The 27,797-nt window shown below is 57.6% G+C and overlaps 1 protein-coding gene across 1 annotated transcript; it reads right to left on the reverse strand.

Moving 5' to 3' along the window:
• Positions 1 to 1,689: 1,689 nt before the first annotated feature.
• On the reverse strand, positions 1,690 to 16,051 carry LOC128973592 (zinc finger protein 212-like). The gene is made up of 8 exons (XM_054389934.1): positions 15,671 to 16,051; positions 15,324 to 15,432; positions 14,093 to 14,200; positions 13,724 to 13,837; positions 7,104 to 7,202; positions 5,759 to 5,860; positions 5,502 to 5,618; positions 1,690 to 2,702 (listed from the first exon to the last, which is right to left on the reverse strand). Exons 1-8 carry the CDS (start codon positions 16,049 to 16,051, stop codon positions 1,690 to 1,692), a joined length of 2,043 nt encoding a protein of 680 aa, XP_054245909.1.
• Between the last annotated feature and the right edge of the window lie 11,746 nt (positions 16,052 to 27,797).

A 27,797-nucleotide genomic window follows, 5' to 3' on the forward strand; every position in this document is an offset into this window, starting at 1 on the left:
GGTGATTGGGTACAGTCAGCATGGGTTTACCAAGGGCAAATCCTGCCTGACAAACCTGGTGGCCTTCTATGACCAGGTGACAACATTAATAGATAAGGGGAGAGCAACTGATGTCATCGACCTGGACCTGAGCAAAGCCTTCCACACTGTCCCACACCACAGCCTGGTCTCCAAACTGGTGACACATGGGTTTGATGGGTGGAGCACAAGATGGATAAAGAACTGGCTTGATGGCTCCACCCAAAGAGTGGCTGTCAATGGCTCCATGTCCCAGTGGAGGCCAGGGACAAGTGGAGTCCCTCAGGGATCAGTCCTGGGACCAGTCTTGTTCAATATCTTTGTCGGTGTCATGGACAGAGGCATTGAGTGCACCCTCAGCAAGTTTGCTGATGACACCAAGCTGTGTGGTGCAGCAGACAGGCTGGAGGGAAGGGATCCATCCAGAGGGACCTGGACAGGCTGGGGAGGTGAGCACAAGCCAACCTCATGACGTTCAACAAGACCAAGTGCAGGGTCCTGCAGCTGGGTCGAGGCAATCCCAAGCACAAATCCAGGCTGGGCAGGGACTGGCTGGAGAGCAGCCCTGAGAAGAGGGACTTGGGGGTGCTGGGGGATGAGAAGCTCAACATGAGCTGTCAATGTGCACTTGCAGCCCAGAAAGCCAACCAGATCCTGGGCTGCATCAGGAAAAGTGTGGCCAGCAGGTCAAGGGAGGTGATTCTCCCCCTCTACTCAGCTCTGGTGAGACCCCACCTGGAGTACTGCGTCCAGTTCTAGAGCCTCTATTACAAGAGGGATCGGGACATGCTGGAAGGTGTCCAGAGAAGGGCCACCAGGATGATCAGAGGGCTGGAGCACCTCTCCTATGAGGACAGACCGAAAGAGTTGGGGCTGTTCAGCCTGGAGAAGAGAAGGCTCTGAGGTGACCTTCTTGTGGCCTTCCAGTATCTGAAGGGGGCTACAGGAAAGCTGGGGAGGGACTTTTTAGGCTATCAGGGAGTGACAGGACTGGGGGGGAATGGAATAAAGCTGGAAGTGGGGAGATTCAGGCTGGAAGTGAGGAAGAAGTTCTCCCCCATGAGAGTGGTAAGAGCCTGGAATGGGTTGTCCAGGGAGATGGTTGAGGTCCCATCCCTGGAGGTGTTTTAAGGCCAGGCTGGATGAGGCTCTGGCCAGCCTGATGTAATGTGAGGTGTCCCTGCCCATGGCACGGGGGTTGGAACTGGCTGAGCCTTGTGGTCCCTTCTAACCCTGACTGATTCTATGATTCTATGATTCTAATTAGTGGCTCCAACACTTGGTTTTTAGCCCTGTCCATGAACTCTCAGCAGCACAGGGACAACATTTCAGGTCTTCTCCAGCTTGAAGCATTACAGCTTGTTCCATGTGCAGATGATTTCCTTCCCACATGGATTCATTACTGAGTGCCACAGACTTTCCTCCACACTTCCACCACGTCCCCAACAGCTCTAGGCACTGGTGAGAGCCACCAAACAGCTCTGCAGTGGAAAATAACCTCCTCAGTCTTCTCCCTTTACTTGGGAAGGGGCTCAGGATGGCTGTTGGGCAGCCTCCCTCCTCTCACTCACGGTCCACCTCAGAGCTGGGGGATCCTGCCACAAACCTGCTTCCAGCCCAGCAAAGGTGAGGGCCAAGGGGGCTGCAAGCCCCCCACCTGGGTGAGTGTTTCTATATGGAGTGCATCACAGACCCCCTGATGTCTGTGCAGGGCCAACCAGCCAGGGTCAGGTGTGTTTCCTGCACGTGGCTCTCCTGGTGCTTCATGAAGCTCCTCCTGAGCACAAACCTCTTCCTGCAGAGCGGGCACTGGAAGAGGCCCTCCCCCGAGTGGCGCCGCTGGTGGTTCAGGAGGTAATCCTTCCTCCTGTAGCTTTTGTCACATTCGGAGCACTTGTAGGGCCTCTCGTCCGTGTGGGTCATCTGGTGCCTGACGAGCCACGAGTGGCAAACGAAGCTTTTCCCACAGTCACTGCAGATGTAAGACTTGCCCCTGCCCTGGCCCTGCTGCTGGCTCGCTGGGCTGCCCCGGGGCTGCCGGCACCGCGGGCACCCCTCCGGTTTGTCTGGGGGGTGATCCCAGCAGGGGCTGGCCAAGGAGTTTTCCACTGGGAAGTTCTCCTCTCCTTCTACAGATGGCTGCTCTTCTGCACTCAGGCCATCGTGGGCCCCAAGCCTGGCTCTGTCCACAGGGGTTTGGCCACACACCGGCTGCAGCCCCTCACAAGAGGCAGTTGCAGCCCCCAGCCCCACGTCCTTCTCCCCCAAAGTGTAGGGCTGGGGGTGCAGCAGGTGGAAAACCCTTTCACTGAGACTCTTCTCACATGTGGGGCCTGGGAATGTCTCCCCTTCTCGGGCTCCCATGGGAGGCTGGAGATGTTCCTGCTGGCTGGAGCTCCTCTCACCTCTGCTGTACGTGCAGGGTCTCTTCCCAATGCTGTTTTCCTGAGTGCTAAAGAAATCCAAGTGCTCAGCAAACCCTTGGTCATACCGAATGTCTCCCCCAAGGCTGTTCCCAGTGGTGGTGGTTTCCATCATTTCTGAATTCCACTGACCATCCCATGTCCCTCCAGGGCTAGGATCCTTGGAAAACTTCTCTCCAGGTCTTGTTGGCAGCTCTGAGTCACAGGGTGTGCTTTGAAAGCAATCAGCTGGAGGGTCTGCCTTGGTGTTTTCATCATGCACTGAAACAGAGATTTCAGAATCAATTAAGGAAGCTCCTCAAGAAGATTCCTCAGAGCCTACAGCCAGGTCACACTAACAGGCAAAATAAATGCAATAGGAGATTGTAGTACTGAGAAGGGAACAAGCAGCAGTGTTCCACTGAAAGAAAACCTTCATGAAAATAGATCCCCAAATCCCAGCATGGTAGGTGTTGGAAAGGACCTCTGGAGATCACCCAGTCCAACCCCTGCTAAAGCAGGGCACCCACAGCAGCTTGCCCAGGAGCACAATGCCCAGGGGGAGTTTGGAATCTCTCCACACAAGGAGACTCCACAACCTCTCTGGGCAGCCTGGGACAGGCCTCCAGCACCCTCACCCCAAAGAACTTTCTCCTCCTGTTCAGATGGAACCTCCTGGGTTCCAGTTTGTGCTCTCTGCCCCTTGTGCTGTCCCTAAGCCACTTGCCCCAGAGCCCCAGCCTCTTGCCCCCCATGGTCTCTTCATCTCTTGCTGAGCATTGCTCAGCTCCCCTCTGGGGCTGCTCTTCTGCAGGCTCTCAGCCCCAGGGCTCTCAGCCTTTGCTCCTCACAGAGCTGCTCCAGGCCCCTCTGCAGCATCCCAGCCTCCACTGGACTCTCTCCAGTAATCTCTTTGTAATCTATATTTTTTTGTCCTAATCTACACAAAAATTCCCTCACACAATGTTTTGATTCATGTGTCTGAAATGTGAGGTCTCAGCTCCCTGACTGAGCAGATGCTGTCTCACCTCAATGTGCTCAGCTGCTCCCTGGACACTCTAGTGAGGATCTGGAGAAGGTCCAAGCTGAGGCACTGGGGCCAGCTCAGCTCAGTGTGGGTGTCCCCTTCTGCTTGAACAGTTGTGTCCACAGCCTGGGCTTCCAACCCCACCTCAAAGGGGACCTGTCACCTGAGCTATGTTGGCATAGCTCTAGGAAGACATTTCTTATGCTCAGGGTGGTGAGAGCCTGTCCCAGGCTGCCCAGAGAGCTGGGAGCTGCCCCATCCCTGGCACCATTGCAGGTCAGGTTGGCTGGGGCTCTGAGCAACCTGCTCTGGTTGCAGCTGTCCCTGCTGACTGCAGAGGGTTGGACTGGATGGGCTTTAAAGATCCCTTCCCACCCAAACCATTCTGCTGACCTGCAAATTCCCTCTTTCTGGAATTCCTGTTTTCTGTGACAAATCCCCAGTGCTTCCTGATGATTTACACCCGTGCTTTTCAGCCCAGCTCTCCAACACTGCCTGTTTTTTTTCTGTCCCCTCAGGATCTGTGACCCTTCCAACCTGTGGGAGCTGCAGAAAGACTCCACAGAGCATCACAGAATGGTTTGGGTTGGAAGAGACCTTTCAGATTATCAAGTCCAATCCTGAACCCAGCACTGCCAGGACACCACAAAACCATAGCCCTCAGCACCACATCTCCACAGGTTTGAAAACCCTCCAGGGATGAGGACTCCAGCACAGCCCTGTGCAGCCTGCTCCCATCAGGAAGGACCACGAGGTCTCTCAGCAGCACCAACCAGCCCAGTCATAGAATCATACAATCACAGAATCAGCCAGGTTGGAAGAGACCTCCAAGCTCATCCAGTCCAACCGATCACCCAGCCCTAAGCAATCAACTCGACCATGGCACTAAGTGCCTCATCCAGTCTCCTCTTGAACATCTCCAGTGATGGCAACTCCACCACCTCCCTGGGCAGCACATTCAGTCCAAAGTTATCTGTGCTGCATAAACCTCCTGAGCTCTTTTTTCTCTCGCATCAGCACACAAACATGTTCCCACAGGCCATGCTAAAGCCTGGATGGAAAAGGTTGCTCTGCAGTAACTGCCTAAGCATGTACTCTTGCCCCAGAAACTCCAGGCTGTGCCTGAGTACAGGCTGGACAGTCAGGAACAGAGGAGTGAGCTGAGAAGCCCACCCCGTGAACTCCGCCAGAGCAGCTGCAAGAGGTCTTCCTGGGGAAGGAGTGAGGTGGAGCTAATCCAGCCTTACATCATGGCAATGGTCTGGATGGCCAAATCCTTCCCTGTCAGCATTCCCATGCACACTGAGTTCATCCCTTGATCTCCTCTACAGTAACTTCATGACATGCCAGGAATGTTTCAGTAACTCCAAGGGAAGGAATTCCAGACTGCCAACTGATTCCCAGCCAAAAGATTCTTCTGCACCCCCTCCTCAGTTACCCACTCGAGTGCTGTACAAGCAGCCCCAGGGTGTGGCCAAGGAGATTGTATTTAATTAACACCCCCATGCAAATTTGCACTCCCAGAGAAGAAGCCTTGACTCAAAGATGAACTTCAAGATCTTTTCCAACCAAAGATAATTCTATAAATCTCCTTCTATTAATTCCACCTCAAGCACAATGCTGCTCTGCATGGTCATTAAACCTCCTCTAAGTGAGTGTCAGCACATCAAGACCTCCACACAGCACATCCTAAAAGTGCTTTGCTTTAAAGCTGCCTTCTCTTTGGTCCTGCAGGACACTTCCCCTGCTTGGAGAAAGCAACAGGGCTTCATCTTCACTGGTACAAGGTTTAGACACAACCAAAGTCAGCTGGAATCCCAAATCTGATCCATAAAGCTCAAGCACAACTGAAAGCAGCACCTCAGACAATTTTAGGAGCCCCTTCAGCTGGCAGAAGCTGACATTTTGGTGACCAACTCTTAGCTAGCAGACTGAGGTTTGTTCTAGTTCCTCCATGGCTTCAGTTTTAAGGTTGTGACATTTAATACAGCATCACAAAAGACTCCACATTAAATTTAGTGCCCCATAAATGTCTGTTGAAACCCACCACTAACCTGCACTTGCATTTGCAGGGGTTTCTTCCCTCTCCTGCCCTTGTGGTTCAGGGCACCGCAGCTCCTCCTCTTGTTTAATCCATGACAAAACGTGGGTTGGGTAAGTTTGGAATGCTGCTGGGGAGAAGAATTTGACACAGACGAGAGAGGCAAAAGATGGAAGACTGGGGAGTGCACAAGGATAAAGAAAGTGCTGCAAAACACCACACCAAAAGGGATCATTCCCACAGCAGGAACTTATGCCAGGGCATCCTCACCTGCCTCAGGGTCCCTGGGGAGGCCCTCGCCCTCCTCAGCAGAGGTCTCTTTGCCTTGTTTGGTCTGACCTGAAGCCTCAGGCTCATAAAATGTTTGCTCTGCTGGAAGAGAAGATGCACAGCAAGTGTCTCCTGATGTCCTAAGCTTAGGATCTCACAAGGGTGAAGCCTACTTGTGTTCTGGGGTTTGTTCTCCCCCAAGCCGAAGTGCCATAAACCCAGGTTCTTAGTGAAACCTAAATGAAAGGTCTGAAAAACCCAATTCTACAGACACTGGAAGCCAAGGAAAATCACAGTGGAGCACACAGGCAGAGCTGCTGCTCTGTGTGAAGAGGGAGGACAGCCAGGCACAAAGGAGAACAGTTTAGTTGTCACACACAGAGGTGCCACCAAGAGAGAAGGCACCAAACAGGTCCCTGGGCTGTGCAGCCTCCTCACACACCATCAGCAGTCAGTGTGCTTGCCAGAAAATCCAGAAAGGAGATGAGAGGAGGAAAATGCAACCTGAAGCCTCTGGATTCTCAAGAAGTTCAACAAGGACAAGTGTGGGGTCCTGCCCCTGGGGAGTAACAACCTCCTGCAGTACAGGTGAGGGGGTGGCCAAATGGGAAGCAGCTCTGTGAAGGACCTGGGAGTGCTGGGGGACAGCAAGTTCCCCATGACCCAGCAATATGCCCTTGTGGCCAAGAAGGCAAATGGTCTTCCAGAGGGTAAGCTGCTATGGGTGCCCTGCTTTAGCAGAGGGGTTGGACTGGAGGTTGGTGGGCCCTTCCAACCCCACCATGCTAGGATTCAGGGATATGAAGGAGAGGTGCTGCAGCCCTGCAAGAGATGTCTGCAGGGAATGTGGAGCTGAGGAGCTGCCACAGTCATTCTGATTCCCCTGGAGCCAGAAAAAGCTGGCAGAGTCTTGCTTCCACCCTATCACATGGCACCAACCACAGAACTCACTTTTTGCCTCCTCCAAATTAACCCATGGGCCCCAAAAAGTGGTAAGTGTCTCCTTCTGCACTAAATATCTCATCAGCTTCAAGTTATCAACCTGAAGGAAGCAAAGGAAGGAATTTAAGAGAGAACAAACCATTTCCTATTCCATATTGCTTGATGGAATCAGCCACAGCCTCAGCATGCTCCAAAATGGCTGCGAGAAGGGAAGGAGGCACCACCAGCCCTTACCTATCAGGGCTGGCAGAGAGTTGTTCCAAAGCTGTGAGCTTTTCATAAAAGACTTGGAATAGAGGAGAGGAGGTGGGAAAAAAAAAAAAAAACAAAACAAAACACAACAACCACCTCTTGGAATTCAATCCTCTGTTTCCTTCTGGCTCTGAGGTATGTGGTTACTCACCCGGGCAGGGCTCTTCATCAGCTTCTCCAGCCTCTTCCTCCTCCTGCTGATCTGCAGCACACAGCTCTTCCTCTTGCTTAATATGGATTCTGCTGTCCCCTGTTAATAGGAACCAACGCTGGGTTAATTGCACACACCAAACCAATTCCAGTTCTCAACCCATCCCAGGCACTGCTGCTGGGTTCTGGAGAAATCCTCACCTCAATTCCACTTCTCTCTCACCACGGTCTCTTAAACAGACCTGAAGCATCTGGCATAAACCCCTCAGCAGATGCCTGAGTCTCAGAAACACACCCAAATGGTTAGGCAAGTGTAAAGACCACTGTTGTGGTGTCCATCAGCAAAGGAGAAGATGTTCTACAAGGTCCCTGGGAAGCAGAGTGCCACCTGAATTCTCCTGCTGGAGTTTGCCATGCCCTTTTCAGTCACCCTCAGTGAGACACGTGTCCCTTGTAACTCAGCAGAAACACACCAGTGAGAATTAGGGATGAAACTTAGCCAAAAAAGGTGAAAAATAAGGAAAAGCAGATGGATTCATGAGCTTTATACCTCCATCATGCCATCAGGAGGAACAATTCATGTGTAAGACCAAGGACACTCCAACCACAGAAAAGAAATTCCTCTTGCAGCCAGCCTCCAGACTGGGAAACCAAACGTCACCTCCTTTGCCTGGCCTGGCAGCTATGGCCCAACTGGTAGGGGACAGCAGGGCTGACTCGTGCCACAGCAGGCGGCTCAGCGACCAGAAAGGAAGAGAAGTGGTTTGATGGAGTGTTCAGGTGGAATCGTGGAATGGTTTGAGTTGGAAGGGTCCTTCACCACCTCTCTGCAGCCAGCAGGGACATCTGCAGCTAGAGTAGGTTGCTCAGAGCCCCAGACAACCTGACCTGGAATGATGCCAGGGATTGGGCAGCTCCCACCTCTCTGGGCAACCTGGGCCAGAGTCTCAGCACCTTCAGTGGCAAATATTCCTTCCTTCTCTCCAGCCTAAATCTCTCTTTGTGTTTAAAACCATTAAGACTGGCAGGGATGAGATGCCAACAAGCACCTTTGGAGGACACCATTCAACACCGTGAGCACCCTGGAGAGGTGCTGATGCCCCCAGAAGAGCCTGGCTGGTGGGCTTTTGGCCATCCATGTCCCGACGGTCTGCCTGTCCTGACACCACTCACCGCTGCTACTCTCCACAGGGTCACCTCTCCCATTCCCATCCTCGCAGGGCTGGTTCTCATCTTCCCACCCTGACCGGGCATCGCGTCTGCGGATGCCAGGCTCTGCAAGGAGCAGAAGGTAAGTGAGAGGCAGCCGGGGGTGCTGGCAGGGTAGGGGTGGGGGGGATACATCGGGTACCATCTTGCTGCCCACCTCCCGCCCGAGCCACTTGCCCGCCTCGCCAGACCCTTACCCGGGGGCAAGAGCGGTCGGGAGTTGCTGCGGAGCACGGCCCGGTTGAGGGCTCGCTGCCAGCCGCGCAGTGCCCGCCACTCACGCTGCCCGAACTGCACCCACACGTCCTCCAGGCTCACCGGGCCCCGCGCGGCCCGGGGCCGTGCTGCCTCCCGCCCGGGGCCGCGCCTCGCCGCAACCCGCGGGGCCGCCCCGCCGCCGCCGCCGCCGTTCTCCAGCCGTCTCTCCAGTGCTTGGAGCCGGCCCCGCAGAGCCAGCGCGGCCCGCAGCTGCCGCTCCGCCCGCGCCAACCGGGCTTCCAACCGGAGCAGCCGCGCCGCCACCGCCTCCTCCTGCCCGACACGGGGACCGGCCATGGCCGCCGATCCCGGCCCAGCGATCCAAACCGATCCCGCCGAACCTGGCCCCGCCGTCGCTGACACCGACCCAGTCCCGGCCCAGCCCCAGCCCCAGCCCGGCCCCGCCGCGCTCCAGTCCCGCAGCGCCCCCTGCCGCAGCCCCGCGACACGCACTGCGGCGCCCCCTGGAGGTGGGGCGGGGCCAGGAGGGAGCGAGGATCGCCCCGGAGTCAAGGCGGCGATCGGCGATCGTTGCAGAGCCAGGGCGGGGTCAAAGATCCTGTGAGAGCTGGGATGGATCGAGGATCATCTCAGATCAGGCCTTGGGGTCTCCTCAGAGCTTGGGAGGGTCAGGGATCACCTCAGAACCATGAGGGATCAGGATACTCTCAGAGATCAGGATTCCCTCAGAGCCATGGGGGACCAGGGATCCTCTCGAAGCCAGGAGGGCTCAGCATCTCCTCAGAAGTATGGGGTCTCAGAGATCCCCTCAGAGCCAGGAGGACTCAGTTCCCCAGAGCTTTGAGGATGGAAGTGATTTGCCTGCAGGGCACCAGCTGGACCATGAGCTGCTTTACATCCTGCTTTGAGACACTTCTACCATTTGAGCCCAAGTTTGGAGCTCAGGTTCTCACAGAAAATGATTCTGCTGCTCAGGTTCCACCACAATATGAAAGGAGAACTAGTTAAACCCCACTCCGCTATTTTTTTCCAGTTCAAATCTCTCCACTAGTATAGCCCAGTGCTACCCAACAGCCATTTACCAGTGGATAAAATGATTGAAAAAGGAACGCTTGGAACTTCATAGCTTGAATCCATTCCAGTTGAACGCCACTAAAACTCAGGAACCTACTGCTGCCAGTTTAACTGGCCTGGTATAGGAGAGAAAGCAGTTCCCTGCTTCATGGGCTCACAGTCTAACTGGAGTCAGCAGGACTCTACTGGAGAGCTGATTAATTTACCTGCTTGTTGGACAAGACCCAAACTCTTCCGGATATCAAATGCCAACTGCCAAGGGACTCTCCTTCAGCACAGCAAAGCAGAACCAGTCACTGTTCACCACTTTGTAGTTACCAAACAAAAAGTGACAGAACATGAACCCCTTTGTCCTCACACATTCCTGATCTGGCCATGGATACCTGCATGGAGAGGAGCTCACCACCAGCAGACTCACTCAAGAGCTGGGAAATCAAAGACCTCTAGCATGAGGATGAGAAAAGGTAGCAGCTGGGGTACCAAGAACAGCCCTGGCTGAAGATGCTTCAGCATGTGTGGTTCTGTGAGCTCCCACAGGGCGGGTGCAAAGAGATTCTCCCCATCTGCTGTGGGCAAGAATCAAATTCACTTCAACAGCTGTGAAACCCGCACAGGAGAGTTCCTGACCTATGCTTTGCTGACAACAGGCCTGGAAAGAGATCTCTCTCTTTGGCCAAAGGAGTTTCCAGCCTAAACCATCTCCCACAGCAGCCAGAGGAACATTTCTGTTGCCATGGGGATGAGCCAGCCACCTGTTACCCTCCCCTTGACAGGCACTTTGGGACCTGGAAGCAACAGAGGGGTTTCTAAAGCCCAATTAGTGATGAAGAAAACAAGAAGGAGGTTGAAATCAGGAAACAGCTGGAATTGCACCATGGTTTTGGACAATCTGCTAAACACTGGGAATGTTTTCCTTAATGATTTGGGATATGATGAAAGCTGATGCCCAGGAACAAAAACCAACCAGACTCCAAGCTGCCAGGAGGATGAAGGCAAGAATGAAATACAAAGAGAAGAACAATTAATGTAGAGGAGGTCAGCAGAAAGTCACCCCAAAATCCACTTCAGCCTGGGAGGACCAGCAGGCCTCTCCCCACCCAGGAGTCTTGTAGAAGTGTGACAAGGAATTTGGGTGACATCACACTCCAAGGTGGGGACAGAGTGGATGGAAATTGAATGTGCAAAAAGACCTGGGGGTGTCAATGACAGTGGCTGGAGATGAGCCAGGGTGTGCCCAAATGACCAAGAAGGCCACCAGCATCCTGGCCTGGATCAGCAGCAGTGTGGCCAGCAGGAGCAGGGCAGGGATTGTCTCCCAGGACTGAGCCACAGCTCAAATCCTGGAATCAGTTTTGTGTCTCTCACTCCAAGAACGACATTAAGGGGCTGGAGCAGGCCCAGAGAAGTGCAATAAAGGGTCTGGAGGACAGGTCTGGTGAGGAGCAGCTGTGAAACCTGGGGTTGTTAAACGTGGAGAAAAGGAGGCTGAGGGGAGACCCTTTTGGCTCTCTGCAACTCCCTGAAAGGAAGTTGGAGCCAGATGGATGTTGGTCTCTTCTCCAGTCTGATAGATTTCAGGATTTTATGAACCGAACTATCCTTTCCAGCTCTAGCTTCCTGTAGGAAACACCATCTGGGCTGTGGCAATGTGAGGAGATCTGGGAACCAACTGTCTGTTCCTCCTTGGTACAGGGGACATGTGCCAGTGAGGCCTCGCCCTGTACCTGTGTCTAGTGACCTGGAGCCTTCTGTGCACCTCAAACTCATCCACAAAGCTGAACAGCAGAACCTGGTCAAGGGGAGCAGACAAGAAAACTCCAGGTAAATAAGAACTTCAAAACCAACCCAACTTCACTGGAACCAGTTCAGACAACTTGACTCAAAACTCAGAGAGGCCCAAACCACTTTTATTCTGGAGAGGTTTCTGGGCAGGTTATGAGGTTCTGATGGCAATATGAGGTTCTGTGGCCAAAGAGATGGGCAGTGGTTCCAAGAACAATCCTAATTCTTCTCTTCTGGGCCTCCCATAGACCATCTCCTCCTTCCTGCCACGGCTGCAGGGCCGCCTAGAAGTCGTGCAGCACTGCCTGCCTCATGCCCTGCATGGCCAGGCAGCTCCTCTGGCGCAGGTGGATCTTCTCATGCTGCAGGAGGTGCTGCTTCTGGGTGAAGCGCTTTGGGCACTTGGGGCACTGGTAGGGCCTCTCCCCGGTGTGGATGCGTTGATGCCTGATCAGGTTGGAGGGGTGGCTGAAGGTCTTCCCACAGTACAGGCACCAAAGGACCCCTCCCCTGCGGCCCGAGTGCACGCGCTGGTGCACCATGAGCGTTTTCTTCTCGGAGAAGCACTCCTGGCACTTGTCACACTTGTAGGTCCTCCCCGGTCGGGGAAGCCTCCGCCCTGCCTTGCAGCTGATGCTGCTGGTGACACTTTTCACACACCTGAGGTTGCTGGGCATGTCCAGGGCCGGGACACTGCTGTGGGTTTTTGCATTCTGGGTCTGCCTGAACCTCTCCATGGATGTGTGAGTCCTGTCTCCTGTGTGGGTCCTGTCTCCTGTGTGGGTCCTGCCTTCCATGCAGCTCCTGCCCTCCATGACAGCCCTGCTCTCCATGTGGGTCTCACCATCCACGTGGATCATATCTTGCAGCAGGGCCCCATTCTCCATGTGGGTCCTGCCTTCCTCACAGGTCAGTGGGTGCTGCTGCTGGAAGCAGTCCTCATCTCCAGCATGCTCACTGCCCCACTGTGTGCTGTGGCTCTCCTGGTGAGCCACCCAAATCTTGCTCAGAGAGAAGCCCTTCCCACCTGCTGTACACGAGTGAGGCCTCTTGCTGGGACACTTCTGCCTGCAGAAGATGCCAGCATTGCTGTCAGTGAGGTCCTCTTCCCCTGGTGAGGCTGAGAGCAGCCTGCTCATGTTCTGGTTTCCCTGCTCCACAGGAGAGCTGTTCTGATGATCAAAGGGCAGTGCCCCACTGGGAACCTGGAAAAGCATCTCCTGTGATTCTCCGGATGGAGCCGGGGGGTGCTGGGAGCTCTGGGGGCATTCCTCAGCGTCCTGCTGCTCCACTTTGAACGTTACCACCTCCTCTACTGGAACTGCAGAGAGCAACAAAAGCAACATTCAGTCTGGTGATACAGGAGGCCTCTGCCATCACCCCCCCTCCCCCACCATCTGCCTGCAGTAGGGAGCATGGCAGGAGGCTGTGTCACACAGCAGCAGCCAGCTGCAGGAGCAAGAGGGACAACACAGCCCAGAAACACTGGGACACTTCCCTTGGAGTCGGCTCTGGCAGGCAGAGGGCAGAGGGAAGTGTTTGCCTTTCCCAGAGAGCAGAGATCAGCAGCTTCCAAAGTCATCTCCAGACACCTGCCTTCTATGCACTGAGATTCGTGGCTGTGCTGGGGCCATGGAAGAGCCCTTTAAGCTCATGGAGTCCAACCATGAACCCAGCACTTCCAGGGCACCGCCAAACCATGGCCCTCAGCACCACATCTCCATGGCTTTGGAACCCCTACAGGGATGGGGACTGCACCATTGCCCTGGGCAGCCTGGGGGAGGCCCTAACAACCCTTAAGTGCAAGAAATTGTGCCCCAGGGGAAGTTTAGTTTATCCCTTGGGAGAAGAGACCAACCCCCAGCTGGCTCCAGCCTCCTTTCAGGACGTTGCAGAGAGCCAGAAGGTCTCCTCTCAGCCTCCTCTTCTCCAAGCTTAACAGCCTCAGGTCCCTCAGTTGCTCCTTCCCAGCCCTGTTCTCCAGGCCCTTCCCCAGCTCTGTTGCCCTTCTCTGGACCTGCTCCAGCTCCTCAACATCCTTCTTGGAGTGAGTGGCCCAAAACTGACCCCAGGATTTGAGGTGTGGCCTCATCAGTACCCAGTCCAGGGGGAAAATCCTGTACCTGGAAAACCCAGGCGGTGGTCTGCTGTGGTGCCATCAGGGTTGGTGGCACAAAAGCATCCACTTCTAAAACCATGACACCAATGGTGGCCACGAGGGACACAACTGGCCCTCCTCAGATCCCATGTCTTGGCACACAGTGTCCCACAGCAAGAACGCTGTGGGCTTCCAGCACCTCCAGCTGCACAGGGCACTGTGGGATTCTCAGAACTCACCCACATTGAGCTCCGTGAGCTCCACAACCTCCATGGCTTCTCGCTCCTCCACACATGGCTCGGCCTCCTGCTTCACACCACCCACAAAGCTCAGCTCTGGGAAGCTGTGGGCTGCTGAGGCAAAGAGGAAAACTCTTTAGTGGTTATCTTAGCAGAATCCCTGAATCCCAGCATGCTGGAGTTGGAAGAGACCTCTGGAAATCATCCAGCCCCACCCTGCCACAGAAGAAAGGACACCCACAGCAGCTTGCCCAGGATCACAATGCCCAGAGGGGTTTGGAATCTTTCTACAGGAGACTACACAACCTCTCTGGGCAGCCTGGTATAGGGCTCCAGCACCCTCACCCCAAAGAGTGATACATCTCTTGCCTGCACTTGAGTCTGCCAGAGCCTCTCTCAAAGCTGCCTCAGCCCCGTTGCAGGGAGCTTCTACCCTCTGAAGCCGGGCCAGAAGGTCAGGTTTGGAGATTGCATCATCTGTTGAGGAACAGAAATGTTAAAGTTTCTGTGCTGCATCAAAACACCCACCATGTCCAAGGGGAAGAAGAGACTCATCTGTGCTCCTGAGGACAGCTCTGGCAGCCACAACACAAGGAACAAGTGATAGGACAAGAGGAAATGGCCTCAAATTGCCCCAGGGGAGGTTTTGTTGGACATGAGGAACAATTTCTTCTAAAAAAGGGCTGCCAAGGCTTGGCCCAGGCTGCCCAGGGCAGTGGTGGAGTCCCCATCCCTGGAGGGGATTCAAAGCTGTGGAGATGTGGTGCTGAGGGCCATGGTTTAGTGGTGCCCTGGCAGTGCCGGGTTAAGGGTTGGACTCCAAGACCTTAAAGCTCTCTTCTGACTAAAATGATTCTGTGATTCTAACACAGTTTGGCAACTGGGAAATGGCAGCTTCCACCTCTGGCAAGCCAACCATGGGCACACCCTGTGGGTCAAGAGGCTGTGCTGGTCCCAGGCACCATGGGGTCTGGAAATCACCTGGGCTCACAGCAACAGGCACCAGCTTCTCCAGGTTTCTCACGTGTCCAGCTCCAGAGTTCTCAACACAGACAGGGACCTGTTGGAGCAGGGCCAGAGGAGGCCACAGCAATGCTGGCAGGGCTGGAAGCCCTCTGCTGTGAGGTCAGGCTGAGAGACTTGGGCTTGGGCAGCCTGGAGAAGAGAAGGCTCCAGGGAGACCTTCTGGTGGCCTTGCAGTGCTTCAAGGGCTGATCAGAAATCTGGGGACAGACATTTGAGCAGGGCCTGCTGTAACAGGACAAGGGCTGATGGTTTGAACTAAGACAGATTCAGATTGGAAAGAAGGAAGAAATGTTTGACACTGAGGGTGGTGAGAGCCTGTCTCAGGTTGCCCAGAGAGGTGGGAGCTGTCCCATCCCTGGCACCATTGCAGGTCAGGTTGTTTGGGGCTCTGAGCAACCTGCTCTGGTTGCAGATGTCCCTGCTGGCTGCAGGGGCTTGGACTGGATGAGCTTTAAAGGTCCCTTCCCACTCAAGGCATTCCATGATTCTAAATCTGCTTCTCAGAGTAAAAAGTTCCCAGAACAGAGCTGCTGATGTGGAAGTGCTGATGCCTGATGGACCCAGGGACACCTACCCAGGGAGATGAGAGCTTCGTTCTTCCCTCTGACCACATTGGTGTACAGCTCCCTCTGCCAGCTCTCCAGACTCTCCCACTCCTCAGGGGATAAGGATGTGACCTTGCTCTCCACCAGGGCCTGCAACTGCAAAAGTGACACAGATTCAGAACCTGGAGCTGACAAAATCCTTGGGAAACATCTTCGTGTCTATCGCCGCTGTTGTGCATCAAGGACTGCAAGGAGGAAAAAGTCCTGCCTTGGGGTGACCTTGTGACACAAAAAGCTCCTTGAAGGGGGTGTTGGAGCTCCTTGAGGTGGGTGATTGCGCCTCCCAACCCTAAGCTCTTAAAGAGCCATTTGTTACCTTGGACACCTCACTCCCAGGTGGCAGGCGGAGGATCCAGAAGTTCCTGTTCTTGAGGAGGTTCTCCACGTTCTCCAGGCGCCGCTGGAGCTGCCCATACTCCTGGATCAGGGTGCCCAGCACGGCCAGTTTGCTCTCCAACTGGTTCCCAAAATCCACCACCGTTTTCTCGCAGTCCAAGTACTTCTTCTCGGCGGTCACCGCCCGGTGCTCCAGGCTGAGCAGCCTCGAGGTGTGGGCGTCCACGCTCCGTTCCACCGCCTGCACGGCCGCCACCACCGTCCACAGCGAGATGCTGGCGCCACCTGGACACGGGGCTTTGCCCGGGGCGTCCGGGAGAGCCTCGGGGAAGCAGAAGCTCCGGGGGTGCAGGGACTCCATTCCCGCTCCTCTCTGTGCCCGGAGCTGAGCTTGCTACTGGGTCTTTTGCTACAGCACGGGGTCCACCGGGCGTCCTCCGGGGCTGCTCGTTGCTGGGGGCGGGTAAAGAGGGAACTGGGTCAGGTCCAGCCGCGGGACACCGGGCTCGGCCTTCTCACTCGCCCCGGGGCCGCAGCACACCGGGCCCGGTCCTCCCTTCCCCCTCCAGGGGCACAGCACACCGGGCCCGGTTCTTCCTTGCACGTGAAGCCCCAGCGCACAGGGCCCTTTTTTTGCTTCCCTTACGTGGTCACCGAGTCGGATCCTTCCCCTCTGCGTCCACTCTCGCAGTAACCTACCTGAGCCTTATCGAGCACCGGAGCCTTACCGAGTGATGTAGGCCTTATCGCGCCGCCAGGGGGCGTCGCTTCCTCCGCCGCTCGCCACTGCGCCCCCTGGCGGCGGCGCCGGCAGTGCCTGACGGCGGTCAGTCCCCAGCAGGTGTCCGATTTAAACGGGGAGCTGGAGAGAAGCAGCCAGCTATGGGAGGAGACCACCCAGTGCCTCCCCAGCGCCGTTACAGGGGGGCGGCCAGCGCGCGGAGCCCATCGTGGGGTAACGCAGACCCCCCCCCCAGTTACCGACACGGGCAGGTATGCGGCGCGGTCCTCCCGTCTGGCAGAGGGCGCCGCGCGGCGCGGCGGGCGCGGGGTGGTGTCGGTGCCGGAGGCTGGTGGGGCAGGAGGTCCGCGGGGCTGGACTGCCCCAAGCCCTGCCCGACCCCCGCGGCCGCGGCGGGGCCATGGCGGAGCTGCGGGGTCGCCTGCAGGAGCTGGAGCAGCGGCTGGAGCGGGCGGAGGCGGCGCTGCGGAACGGACACCCCTGGGAGCAGCGGATACCCGCGGTACCCAGCGGAGCAGAGGGAACTTGAGCATCTCTTGTAGCGGGCATGCAAGGGGCGGTTGTGGGGCCGTTGTGGGGCTGAGGGGTGGCTTAGGGCTGGTAGTGAGCCGTAGGGGGTTGTTAGGGGGAGATGGGGGCTGGAGGTGGGCCGGGGGAGTGACTTCTGGGATCATTGTGGGGCTGAAGGCTGGTGAGAAGCCGTGAAGTCACTTGGGGGGCTGGTGGGGCTGGAAAAGAGCCTGACTCGTGGCTTCTGGGGGCTATTGTGGGGGGCTGAGGGGTGTCTGCGGGCCGTAGTGAGCCGTGGAGCCACTTAGGGGGGTGATAAGGGCTGGAAGTGGACCTGCGGTGGGGGTCAATTGTGGGCCCCTTGTGGGTCTAGGAGTGAGCCCGTGGGACCACCTAAGGACTACTGGGTCGGCAAGGGGGCTGAGAGGGAGCCTGACGTTGCTTAGCGGGGCGTGGAGTGGCTGGGAGCTTGCCTGAGGGTTGCCAGAGGTGGCTTTTTCGTGAACGTAGTAGGGCTGCTTGCAGGGCTGGGAGTGCCTCCTGCTCCCTCCTCTAGTCCCAGCCCTGTGCTCCTAGGTGCCGATGACTTTCGAGGACGTGGCAGTACACTTCAGCAGGCAGGAGTGGGCCGAGCTGGACGATGAGCAGAGGGATTTGTACCGCACCGTCATGGAGGACAACTACGAGATGCTGATGTCTCTGTGTAGGCTCCGTTCCACCAGTGTGGCAGCCACTGATGCTGCCCAGGGCAGCTCTCCCAGGGTTACTTCTCTGCCTCTTTGCCTTTCCCGGAAATTCTCCAACCCTCAAATGATTTGCTCCGTTCCCTGTCCCCTCTGGCAGCTCTCAGAGGTTGGCAGTGACATGCAGGAGTGGGTAGTAAGTCTTCTCCTTGTGGAGGACAGGTAGGCTGAGCTCCCTGAGCTCTCAACACAGAAATTCCGTCTTCCATCTCCTCCAGATCTTCTCTTCCCATTGTTTGTTCTGCTGTGGGGAGCAAGGCTGGTTGTGCTCCCTCAGGGCAGGGAGGGAGATCTCATGGGGCAGCATTCTGGGGGCTTAAGGCTGGGTTGTCAGACAGACACATGGCGCTGGCAGCTGCAATGGAGCCTTCCAAAAGGTCCAGCTGGATTTGTTGTTAAAAGCCTGCTCCATCCTAAGAGTTTCTCTGACACTACCTCTGTCCTGATGAGACCCCCACCTGCAGTGCTGGAGTCCTCAGCACAGCACAGACAGGGACCTCTTGGAGCAGGGCCAGAGGAGGTCACAGCAGTGCTGGCAGGGCTGGAAGCCCTCTGCTGTGAGGCCAGGCTGAGAGACTTGGGCTTGGGCAGCCTGGAGAAGAGAAGGCTCCAGGGAGACCTTCTGGTGGCCTTCAGTGCTTCAAGGTCTGATCAGAAATCTGGGGACAGACATTTGAGCAGGGCCTGCTGTGACAGGACAAGGGCTGATGGTTTGAACTAAGACAGATTCAGATTGGAAAGAAGGAAGAAATGTTTGACACTGAGGGTGGTGAGAGCCTGTCCCAGGTTGCCCAGAGAGGTGGGAGCTGTCCCATCCCTGGCACCAACTGCAGGTCAGGTTGTTTGGGGCTCTGAGCAACCTGCTCTGGTTGCAGATGTCCCTGCTGGCTGCAGGGGCTTGGAGTGGATGAGCTTTAAAGGTCTCTTCAACCCAACCCAGTGTGGGATTCCATGATGTCTGTCTGTTGGTGCTGGGGGCCCTCAGATGTGCCAGGGGGTGCTTTGCAGGCTGTCCCCAAGCAGTGCTGGCTGCTGGTGCTGATCCCTGTCCCTAACTCCCTGTGTGCTGGCACTGCCCTGAGTTGGAGCTGAGGTTGTTTTGGGCCAGGCCTGGTTATGTGGACATGCTGCTGGTGCATCCACAGTGATGCTGTCACCCCTTACCTCTGATGTCTGCCTTGCTCCTGAACAGACTGTGACCTCTCCAAGCCTGACCTCATAGCTCAGATGGAAGGAGAAGAGCTAAGCATGCTGGTGGAGTCAAACCGAAAGACAGAAGATGTGTCCCCAGCACCAGCTGTAGGTAGGTGAAACCTTGTACCAGGATCCTGGCTCGTTCATAGGGGAAATGTGGGCCCTGCCCTCAGCTGCGAGGTAGCTCTGGATGGTCTGTGCTGGAGGAAGGAGGACACTGAGACACTCCAGCAGCCTGGGGTCTTCCCCTGACTCAGCAGCTGCTGTGTGCTGCAGAGCTGCTCTGAGGGCCTGGAAAGGGGATCACCACTGAGCTCCCAGCCCTTCTCCTGTCCCTGGGGAGAAACAGCTCCTTCCTGCACCAGAACAGGTGAGGAAGTGAACTGATGGGAAGCAGCTCCACAGAGAAGGACCTGAGGATGCTGGGGGACAACAAATTGCCCATGAGCCAGCAACGTGCCCTTATGGCTGAGAAGGGCAATGGTCTCCTGGGGGGGCATGGAGAAGAGTGTGGGCAGCAGGTCAAGGGAGGTTCTTCTCCTCCTCTGCTCTGTCCTACTGAGGCCACAGCTGGAGGACTGAGACCAGTTCTGGGCTCCCCAGTTCAAGAGAGACAGGGAACTGCTGGAGAGAGTCCAGTGGAGGCTGGGAAGCTGCTGAGGGGCCTGGAGCAGCTCTGTGAGGAGCAAAGGCTGAGAGTCCTGGGGCTGAGAGCCTGCAGAAGAGCAGCCCCAGAGGGGAGCTGAGCAATGCTCAGCAAGAGCTAAAGGGAGCATGGGGGGCAAGAGGCTGGGGCCAGACTCTGCTCAGTGATGCCCAGGGACAGCACAAGGGGCAGAGGGCACAAACTGGAACCCAGGAGGTTCCATCTGAACAGGAGGAGAAAATTCTTTGGGGTGAGGGTGCTGGAGGCCTGTCCCAGGCTGCCCAGAGAGGTTGTGGAGTCTCCTTGTGCGGAGAGATTCCAGCCCCCCCTGGGCACTGTGCTCCTGGGCAAGCTGCTGTGGGTGCCCTGCTTTAGCAGGGAGTGTTGGCTTGGATGATCTCCAGAGGTCCCTTCCAACCCCTACCATGCTGGGATTTTATGTGATTTTGTGATTCTCCTTCCCAGAGCCAGAGTGCCTGAGCTGTGTGAGCGGTGGTGGTCTGATGGAGATGAAGATAAAGGAGTCTTGCAAGGAGAACTCTCTGCATCTAGAGGAAAGGAATAGTCCCTTGGTGGCAGTGTGTGAGGAGAAGTCTCAGCACCTAGAGGACAGGAACAGCCTTGTGGTGGCACAGTGTGAGAAGTCTCAGCACCTAGAGGACAGGAACAGCCTTGTGGTGGCACAGTGTGAGAAGTCTCAGCACCTAGAGGACAGGAACAGCCCTGTGGTGGCACTGTGTGAGAAGTCTCAGCACCTAGAGGACAGGAACAGCCCTGTGGTGGCAGTGATCTGCAGTGCATGTAAGTGGCTGGCAAAGCCAGTGGGTATGAGGGAGCCTGGGCTGTACCTCACCCAGCCTCACCATCCCTTCTCTTGCCTTCGCAGCACATGTCCCACCTGAAGCCACTGCTGTCCCTGTAGATCTCAGCCAGCCAACTCTATCCCCTTCCTGCCCTCTCACCACACAATGTCATGAAGCAGTGAGTCTGAACTGGGCTCCATCACCTCCTCCTGCAGCAGGTACTGGGACAGAGCCCTTCCCTTCTCCTTGGTGGAGCCAGCAGCTCAAAGGAGCTCTTGGCCTGCCCAAGGAGCAGCAGAGGGTTTGCATGGGGCTCACTCTGGGCCTGGGGCATTCAACAGAGTTGCCAGTGAATAAAGACCTGGAGGGGTTGGTCAGCATGGGTGAAGATGAGTCAGGGTGTGCCCAAGTTACCAAGAAGTCCACCAGCAACCAGGTCTGGATCAGCAGTGGTGTGGCCAGCAGGAGCAGGACAGGGATTGTGTCCCTGGACTGGGCACTGCTGAGGCCACACCTTGATTCCTGGGGTCAGTTTTTGGCCTTTTACTCCAAGAAGGACATTGAGGAGCTGGAGCAGGTCCAGAGAAGTGCAACAAAGGGTCTGGAAGACAGGTCTGGTGAGGAGCAGCTGAGGGACCTGGGATTGAGCCTGGACAAAAGGAGGATGAAGGGAGACCTTCTGGCTCTCTGCAACTCCCTGAAAGGAAGTTGGAGCCAGGTGGGGGTTGGGCTCTTCTCCCAAGGAACAAGTGACAGGGCAAGAGGAAATGGCCTCAGGCTGCCCCAGGGGAGGTTTAGGTTGGACACGAGGAACAATTTCTTCCCCTCGAGCTGGGATTTGTGCTGGCTGCTGGCTGGGGAGGGGCTGGAAGAAAAGCCCTTTGTGCCTTGTCCTCAAATCCATGGGGAGAGTGACCTTTGGGTTCTGAAACATTCCAGCAGATGCCAAGGAGGGGATTCCCATGGAGGTACCTCCTGAGGAGGTGACTGAAAGGAAGCCAGCAGTGCCTGAAACACCCTCGAAGGCTCTGGAAGAGGAAGAGAAGGTGAAAGATGCAGGGAATGGCAACCCAGCTCTGGCAACAGATGTTCCTGAAGCAGCAGGCAAGGAGGTGCCAGATGTTTATGGAGCTATGGTTCTGGCAGATCCCAGCAGCAGGATCCTGGGAGAGCCAGCGGAAGGCCGAACGGCCACCTTCCAGCGCGGCTCCTCCCGGGAGAAATCTTACTCCTGCCTGGTGTGCAGGAAGAACTTCCTGCTGAAGATCAACCTCCTCATCCACCAGCGGAGCCACAGCAACGATGTGCCCTACGCCTGCCCCCACTGTGGCCGCACCTTCATGGCCAAGAAGAAGATCCGACACCACCTCCGCGCGTGGGCACTGAAGGGCTTCTGCCAGCCCCTGGAGGGAGAGGAATGCCCCAGCCGGGCACCCTGCCCGGCCTCCCAGCCCCACGCCACCGCCTGCGAGACCGTCTGGGGGAAGGCCAGCCCCAGCAGGTGCCCACTGTCGCCTGGCAAAATCATGTACACCTGCAGCGACTGCATGGAGCACTTCTCCAGCCAGAGCTTCCTGCTCCTGCACCAGCGCCGCCACACCAAGCGCCACCGCATCCTCTGCCCCTGCTGCAACCGCAGCTTCACCTGGGCCTCGGACTTCGTCCGGCACCACTGGTCCCACACCGGGGGCCGGCCCTACCAGTGCGGCATCTGCCAGAAGACCTTCAAGCGGCGCTACCACCTCAGCGTCCACCAGCGGATCCACCTGCGGCAGGAGAGGCCCTGCCCCTGCAGGGACCAGCTCCCTGTGCCAGCAGCTGCAGTGTAGCCACTGGTGTGGGAGTGGGAGGAGCAGGGTGGGAAGCTGGGAGGTGTCCAGAGCTCACTGTGGGACTTTCCTTCTCTCTATCTTGGACATGAGCAGGTAGATGAATTCCAGATCATGTGCAGCATCCCCTGGTTCCTCTTGCCTTGTGGGGACAAAAGGATGCCTGGCCCTGCCCATGCAGAACCCCAGGGCTCCTTGTCCCTAAGGCCCACCGAAGTGGCCAGTGCTGGGGGGACACTGGGAGCTGGAGTGGGGTATGGTGGAGGAGTTGTCTCTTTCCTGGAGAGCACCAATAGATGTAGAAACCAGGATGGTGGATGCAGCTTCCTTCGGTTCCAGGGTGCCTGATTTCACTGTCCCCAGCTGGACTGAGGGATACTGGGAATGCTGGTGGGGTCATAGTGAGGGAGTGATGGGGGAGAGGGAATGCTGGTGTGGTCCTTCCCGTGGGATGCAGTCAGTGACTGATGGGTGATGAGGAAAACTGGGCATGGGGGTTTCACGGGGGTGGAACAACAGGCAGGAGCCACGATCCCAGTGTGGGGATGAGAATGGGGATCCTGGTCCTGCCCACTTGTCCCTGGCTGGCCTCGAGGGCTAGGAATGCCAGTGGAGTCCTCCCAGTGGGATGTAGTGGAGGACAGGGGTGGTACTGAGGATCGGGGTGATACTAGGAGTCCTAGAGGGGTTCTTCCGGTTGGGATGTGGAGGAGGATGAGGGTGCAGGGAATGCTGGTGGATGCAGTAGGCGATGGAGGTACTGGGAATGCTGGTGGTGGGGGAGCCATGGGGAACAGGGGGTACCGGGAATGCTGGTGGGATCCTCCCGATGGGATGAAGTGGAAGAATGATGGGGGCAATCCGCGGGACTGCAATAACAGGCAGGGGCCACGGGGCCGTTGTGGGAGTAGGGGAGGATCCGGTCCTGCCTATCCTTTCCCGGCCGTATTGGGATGTGGGAACGGCAGTCACGGGAATGCCGTGGGATCCTCCCGGTGGGATGCGGTGAGGGAGTGATGCTGAAGGAGCACTGGGCGTGAAGGGGCTCAGGGGCATCGTCGGTTACCGGCGTGAGCCGCGGAGGCGCGGGGGGTGTCGAGAGGGTGTTACCAGCCTCGGTGCGGTTCCGCGGCGGGCCGGCAGGGGGCGCCGAGAGGCGGCGGCGGCAGCAGAGCGGCGCGTGCGGCCATGGCCCGTTGGGGCCCCGCGCAGGTACCGGGGAGGGGGCGGGAGGTGGCGGCGGCTCCCTTCAACCTACTGCCCCCCGACACACTCCCCAACACGCACACTCCCTCCACACACCGGCACCGGGCTGAGGGCGCTGCCACCGGGCTGAGGACGCCGGCACCGGCATCGAACAGGGGGGCGGCGGGCCCGGATGGGGCCCTGAAGGGTGGGGAGGGGCCGGGCCGGGCCGGGCCTCACCGGTCCCGCGGCTCCCCCGGCCGACTCGGCACCCTCCGCCTTCTCAACCCCTCTCCTCCCCGCAGCAGGAGCCCGAGTGGGGACCCGAGGCCTGGCTCCCGCCACAGCCCCCCGCAGTCGGTCCCGGTCCCAGTGCCGGCCCCGAAGGGGAGAAACCGGTGGCGGCGGTGCCCGAGATCTCGCTGTGGACGGTGGTGGCGGCGGTGCAGGCGGTGGAGAGGAAGGTGGAGTCGCAGGCCCTGCGGCTGCTCAGCCTGGAGGGCCGGGCCGAGACGGCCGAGAAGAAGGTGTCGGGGCTGGAGAGGGCCGTGAGGGACTTCGGCGCCCGCCTGGAACGCAAATGGGCGGCACTGGCCGCCCTGCTCCGCGACAACGCCCGGCGCTTGGAACACGTCGAACGGCAGCTCCAGCACCGGGGGCACGGGGCACCCCCGGCCGGACTGGGCCCCAGTGGGGACCAGCCCAAGGTAATGGGGACAAGCCCCAGGGTGACGGGAACGAGCCCGGGGTAACAGGGATGAACCCCCAGTAACAGGGACCAGCCCAATATAACGAGGGTAAGCCCTGGATAGATGGGGATGTGCCCACGGTGACAGGGTCATGGGCACGGTGATGAACAGGGATAAGCCTCAAATAACAGCAGCGTGCCAGAGTGGACAAGGAGGAGCCCCAGATAACGGGGACAAATCCCACGTAACAGGGACTTGTTGCCACCTGTGTCCACAGTGTCAACCAGGGACATGCCCAGGGTAACAGGGACAAGCCTCAACTAAGGGTTATGTGGCCAAGGTAATGGAGTGGTAACTGTGTGGCCAGTGACCTGCAGCTTTGGCTCCTGTTGGGCAGCAGCCTGGGCAAGGCTGTTGTGGTGCTTTGCCTCCACACCACACCACCTCCCTGTCCCTGGTGAAGATGGGGAGCAGAACACAGTCCCTCTGAGCATTTTCAGCTCTGTTGGGTCCTGTTGGTCACCTCACTGGTGGGATGGTGTCTTCCCACCCACCTTGTGCCCTGGCTTCTGGCGATGACCAAGCTCCTTTCCATAGGAGCTCTGGGCCCACACTGCCTTACCCTGTAGCCTGGTTTCCTGAGGTAGTGGTAAGGACTGGGGGAGCTTGGCTGAGGTGGAGAAGCACCAAGGCCACCAGTACCTGCTGTGGTTTCAGGTGCCAGCGGCGTGCGAAGAGGATGGAGCCAATTTGCCCGAGGAGTGGGGGAACTTGGACAGCCAGCAAAAGGAGCTCTACAGGCTTGCCATGAAGGGCAATTATGAGGCCGTGGTCTCTTTTGGTGAGGATCTCTCTCTGCTCCTGTGCCAGACACATCATCATCATCCCCTGGGCTGAATCCAGCTTGAACCGCTTGTAGGTTGCTGTATTGGCTGGGTGGAGGAGAGAGGTAGCAAGAGGTGATGCCTGTCCGTGTTTAAGGCTTGGTTGTGGTGGCAGCTGTGCTTCATGCTCAGGCCGTGTACCTGGAGAATATCTCCTGCTGCCAACACAGCAGTGGGGGCCAGGATTCATCCCTGTCAGCCGAGACTTTGCCCCTATGAGGAGGGATTCTGCATGAGTCCCACGACTTGGCACAGTGTCTGTGGGATCAGTTGGAGGCCTCCCTATGATGGAGGCCAGTCCCTGGTGGGGACTTCAGGTGATGTGTGTCCTGCAAGCTGTGTCCCAGCACCAGGGCAGAGGCCATAGGGGCTTGCTGCAGATGCTCCTGAATTTTGTCAGTAATTATTTTGGGCTGAAATTGGAAAGGCTGAGTGTCCCCCACTCACTTCTTGGGGTAACTGGGTTGGCTGACAGCAGCCTGCTTCTCTGGGGGGTCCTAGAAGTCCAGGACCCCTCCTTTGGGAGCGCAGGTCACCTCTGGATACTCCCCAGCTCCCACTATGTGAGAGCACTCCCTTATCAAGGCAGGGTTCTCTTATCAACAGCTAACACTGGTGCTCCCTCCCTCCCAGGGCTTGGGGACATCAGCTCCAAACTAGGTGCTGAGGACGAGGAGGATTTGGGGACAAGGAGCCAGGGGCTGCTGGAGAAGGGAGAGGTGCAGGAGGACCTTGGTGTCGGTGAGTCATGGCAGTGCTGCCCACACAGCAAGGTGGACTGGAGCCTGCCTTCAGCAGTGCTTCTGCTACTGCCCCACTAGAGACAGGGCCAGCTGAGCCCACTGTGTCCCCCAGGGAGCATTTCCAGTATTGCACAGGGTCAGAAACTCTTGGGAATTTAAGCCACTGTCATTTGGGCTTCCTTGAGACCAAAGCTCGAAGTTCAGAAAAGCCTCTTTGTCAGTATGAGAGGAGAATGAGGGCAGAGGAAGATTCAGATTGGAGAGAATGAGAGATGTTTGACACTGGGGATGGTGAGAGCCTGTCCCAGGCTGCCCAGAATGCTGGGAGCTGCCCCATCCCTGGCACCATTGCAGCTCAGGTTGTTTGGGGCTGTGAGCAACCTGCTCTGGTTGCAGCTGTCCCTGCTGGCTGCAGGGGGTTGGACTGGGTGAGCTTGAAAGGTCCTTCCAACCCAACCCATTCCATGATTCTGTGAATGTGGAGCTGCCAATCACAGCCCCATGGGATCCATGGAAATGCTGAGAATGGACAGGGGGACCCCCTTCTGCCTGCAGCCCTGCCCAGCTTGTCCTTCCTGTAGTGAGGGGACCCAAAGCTGACCCTAAGATTAGAGGTGTGACCTCAAGAGCTTCCCATGCTGGGAATGACTCTCTGTCTCTTGGCAGGTGAGAAGATTGTGATCAAGACAGAAGAGCAGCAGCCCCAAGAGGAAGGGTCTGAAATGCTGACTGTGCCACAGGCAGCCTCGGCGAGACTGGAGGAGGAGGCTCCCCAGGGCCAGGGGCAGCCTGTGCCCTGGCAGAGCCAGGCCAGCTTGGACGAGCAGAAGGGCTGTGGAGAGGCCTTGGGGGAGTTCTGCAGCCACAGCACCGCCCAGCCTGAGTTCAAGCCTGTGGTGGTGCCGGCGGAAGCTCACCCAGCCCCAGGCTTGCCCTTCCCAACAGACCACGTTCTCGGCATGGTGGGGACCGACCAGCCCTTCAGCCTGCCCCAGGGGGTGCCGCTGGGAGCAGACCCCACAGCGGAGTCGACCTCCTCGCAGCCTGTCTCAGAGGAGCAGCGTCCCTGTGCCACAGGGCCAGAGCCTGTGGCGCCGGTGGGCTGGAAGAGCGTGCGGCTGAAACGCAACCTGCTGGCCCAGCAGCAGCAGCAGAGCCAGGCCAGGAAGAGCAACGGCTCCTTCATCTGCACCGCCTGCGGCAAGAGCCTGGCGCACCACGCGGCGCTGCTGCGGCACCAGCGCCTGCACACCGGCGAGAGGCCCTTCCAGTGTCCCGCCTGTGGCAAGAGCTTCAACGAGAAGTCCAACCTCAACAAGCACTACCGCATCCACACTGGCGAGCGGCCCTACCGCTGCGCCGCCTGCGGCAAGGGCTTCATCCAGAAGCACCACCTGCAGAAGCACCAACGCATCCATGGTGCCCAACTGCGCGGGGGCTGGGCGGGCCGGCCGGCGCGGGCCAGCGCTGCGGGCGAGCGGCTCTACCGCTGCATTGAGTGCGCGGAGAGCTTCCCCCAGAAGGCCTCGCTGGAGGAGCACCAGCGCCGCCACACCCAGCAGCGACCCTTCCAGTGCAGCGGCTGCAGCAAGAGCTTCCGGCACCGCCAGTCCCTCAACCACCACCAGAAGGTCCACGCCGTGCCCAGCTCTGCCACCGGCCTGCCCGGTCGGGAGCGGCAGCTGCAGCCTGGCTCCTGCAAGGTTCTGGTGCAGGACAGTCGCTAGCCTGAGGGCTGCAGGAGGGAAGGGGCTGCAGCAGCCTGCAGTGACAGGACACATGGCGTCCCTCCTCCACAGGCCTCCTGGCACTGCTGCGCTGCTGCCTGCAACACCTTGAGGCTGCCCACACCACCATGGGCCTGTCTGCAATACTGTGTGGCTGCCCACATCACCATGGGCTGCCCACGCCCTGGTGGGGTTATCCACAATGCCCTGGGGCTCCTGGCAGCTGCATGGAGCTCTGGACTGGCTGGGTCTCCAGGAATAGGACAGAGACAGGCCACGTGGGCAGGGAACTGTGCTGAGGGGTGAAGAGCCTGGTCCAGAGGCGGTGGAGGAGGTTCAGCAGACAGAGACCACATGAAAAGGGGACTTGGTTGAGGAGCAGCTGTGTTGGTACCATGGAGCAGTGGAACTC

Source organism: Indicator indicator, chromosome 20 (genome assembly GCF_027791375.1).
Source record: "Indicator indicator isolate 239-I01 chromosome 20, UM_Iind_1.1, whole genome shotgun sequence".
NCBI lineage: Eukaryota > Metazoa > Chordata > Aves > Piciformes > Indicatoridae > Indicator > Indicator indicator.

Excerpts from the sequence above, each read along its gene's own strand:
- LOC128973592 (XM_054389934.1), bottom strand. The coding sequence starts at position 16,051 with ATGGAGTCCCTGCACCCCCGGAGCTTCTGCTTCCCCGAGGCTCTCCCG. Across the intron at positions 15,433-15,670 it reads CTGGGAGTGAGGTGTCCAAG|AGCAAGGTCACATCCTTATC; the intron begins GTAACAAATGGC and ends GCCCTGGTGGAG. Across the intron at positions 14,201-15,323 it reads CGAAGCTCTCATCTCCCTGG|ATGATGCAATCTCCAAACCT; the intron begins GTAGGTGTCCCT and ends GTTCCTCAACAG.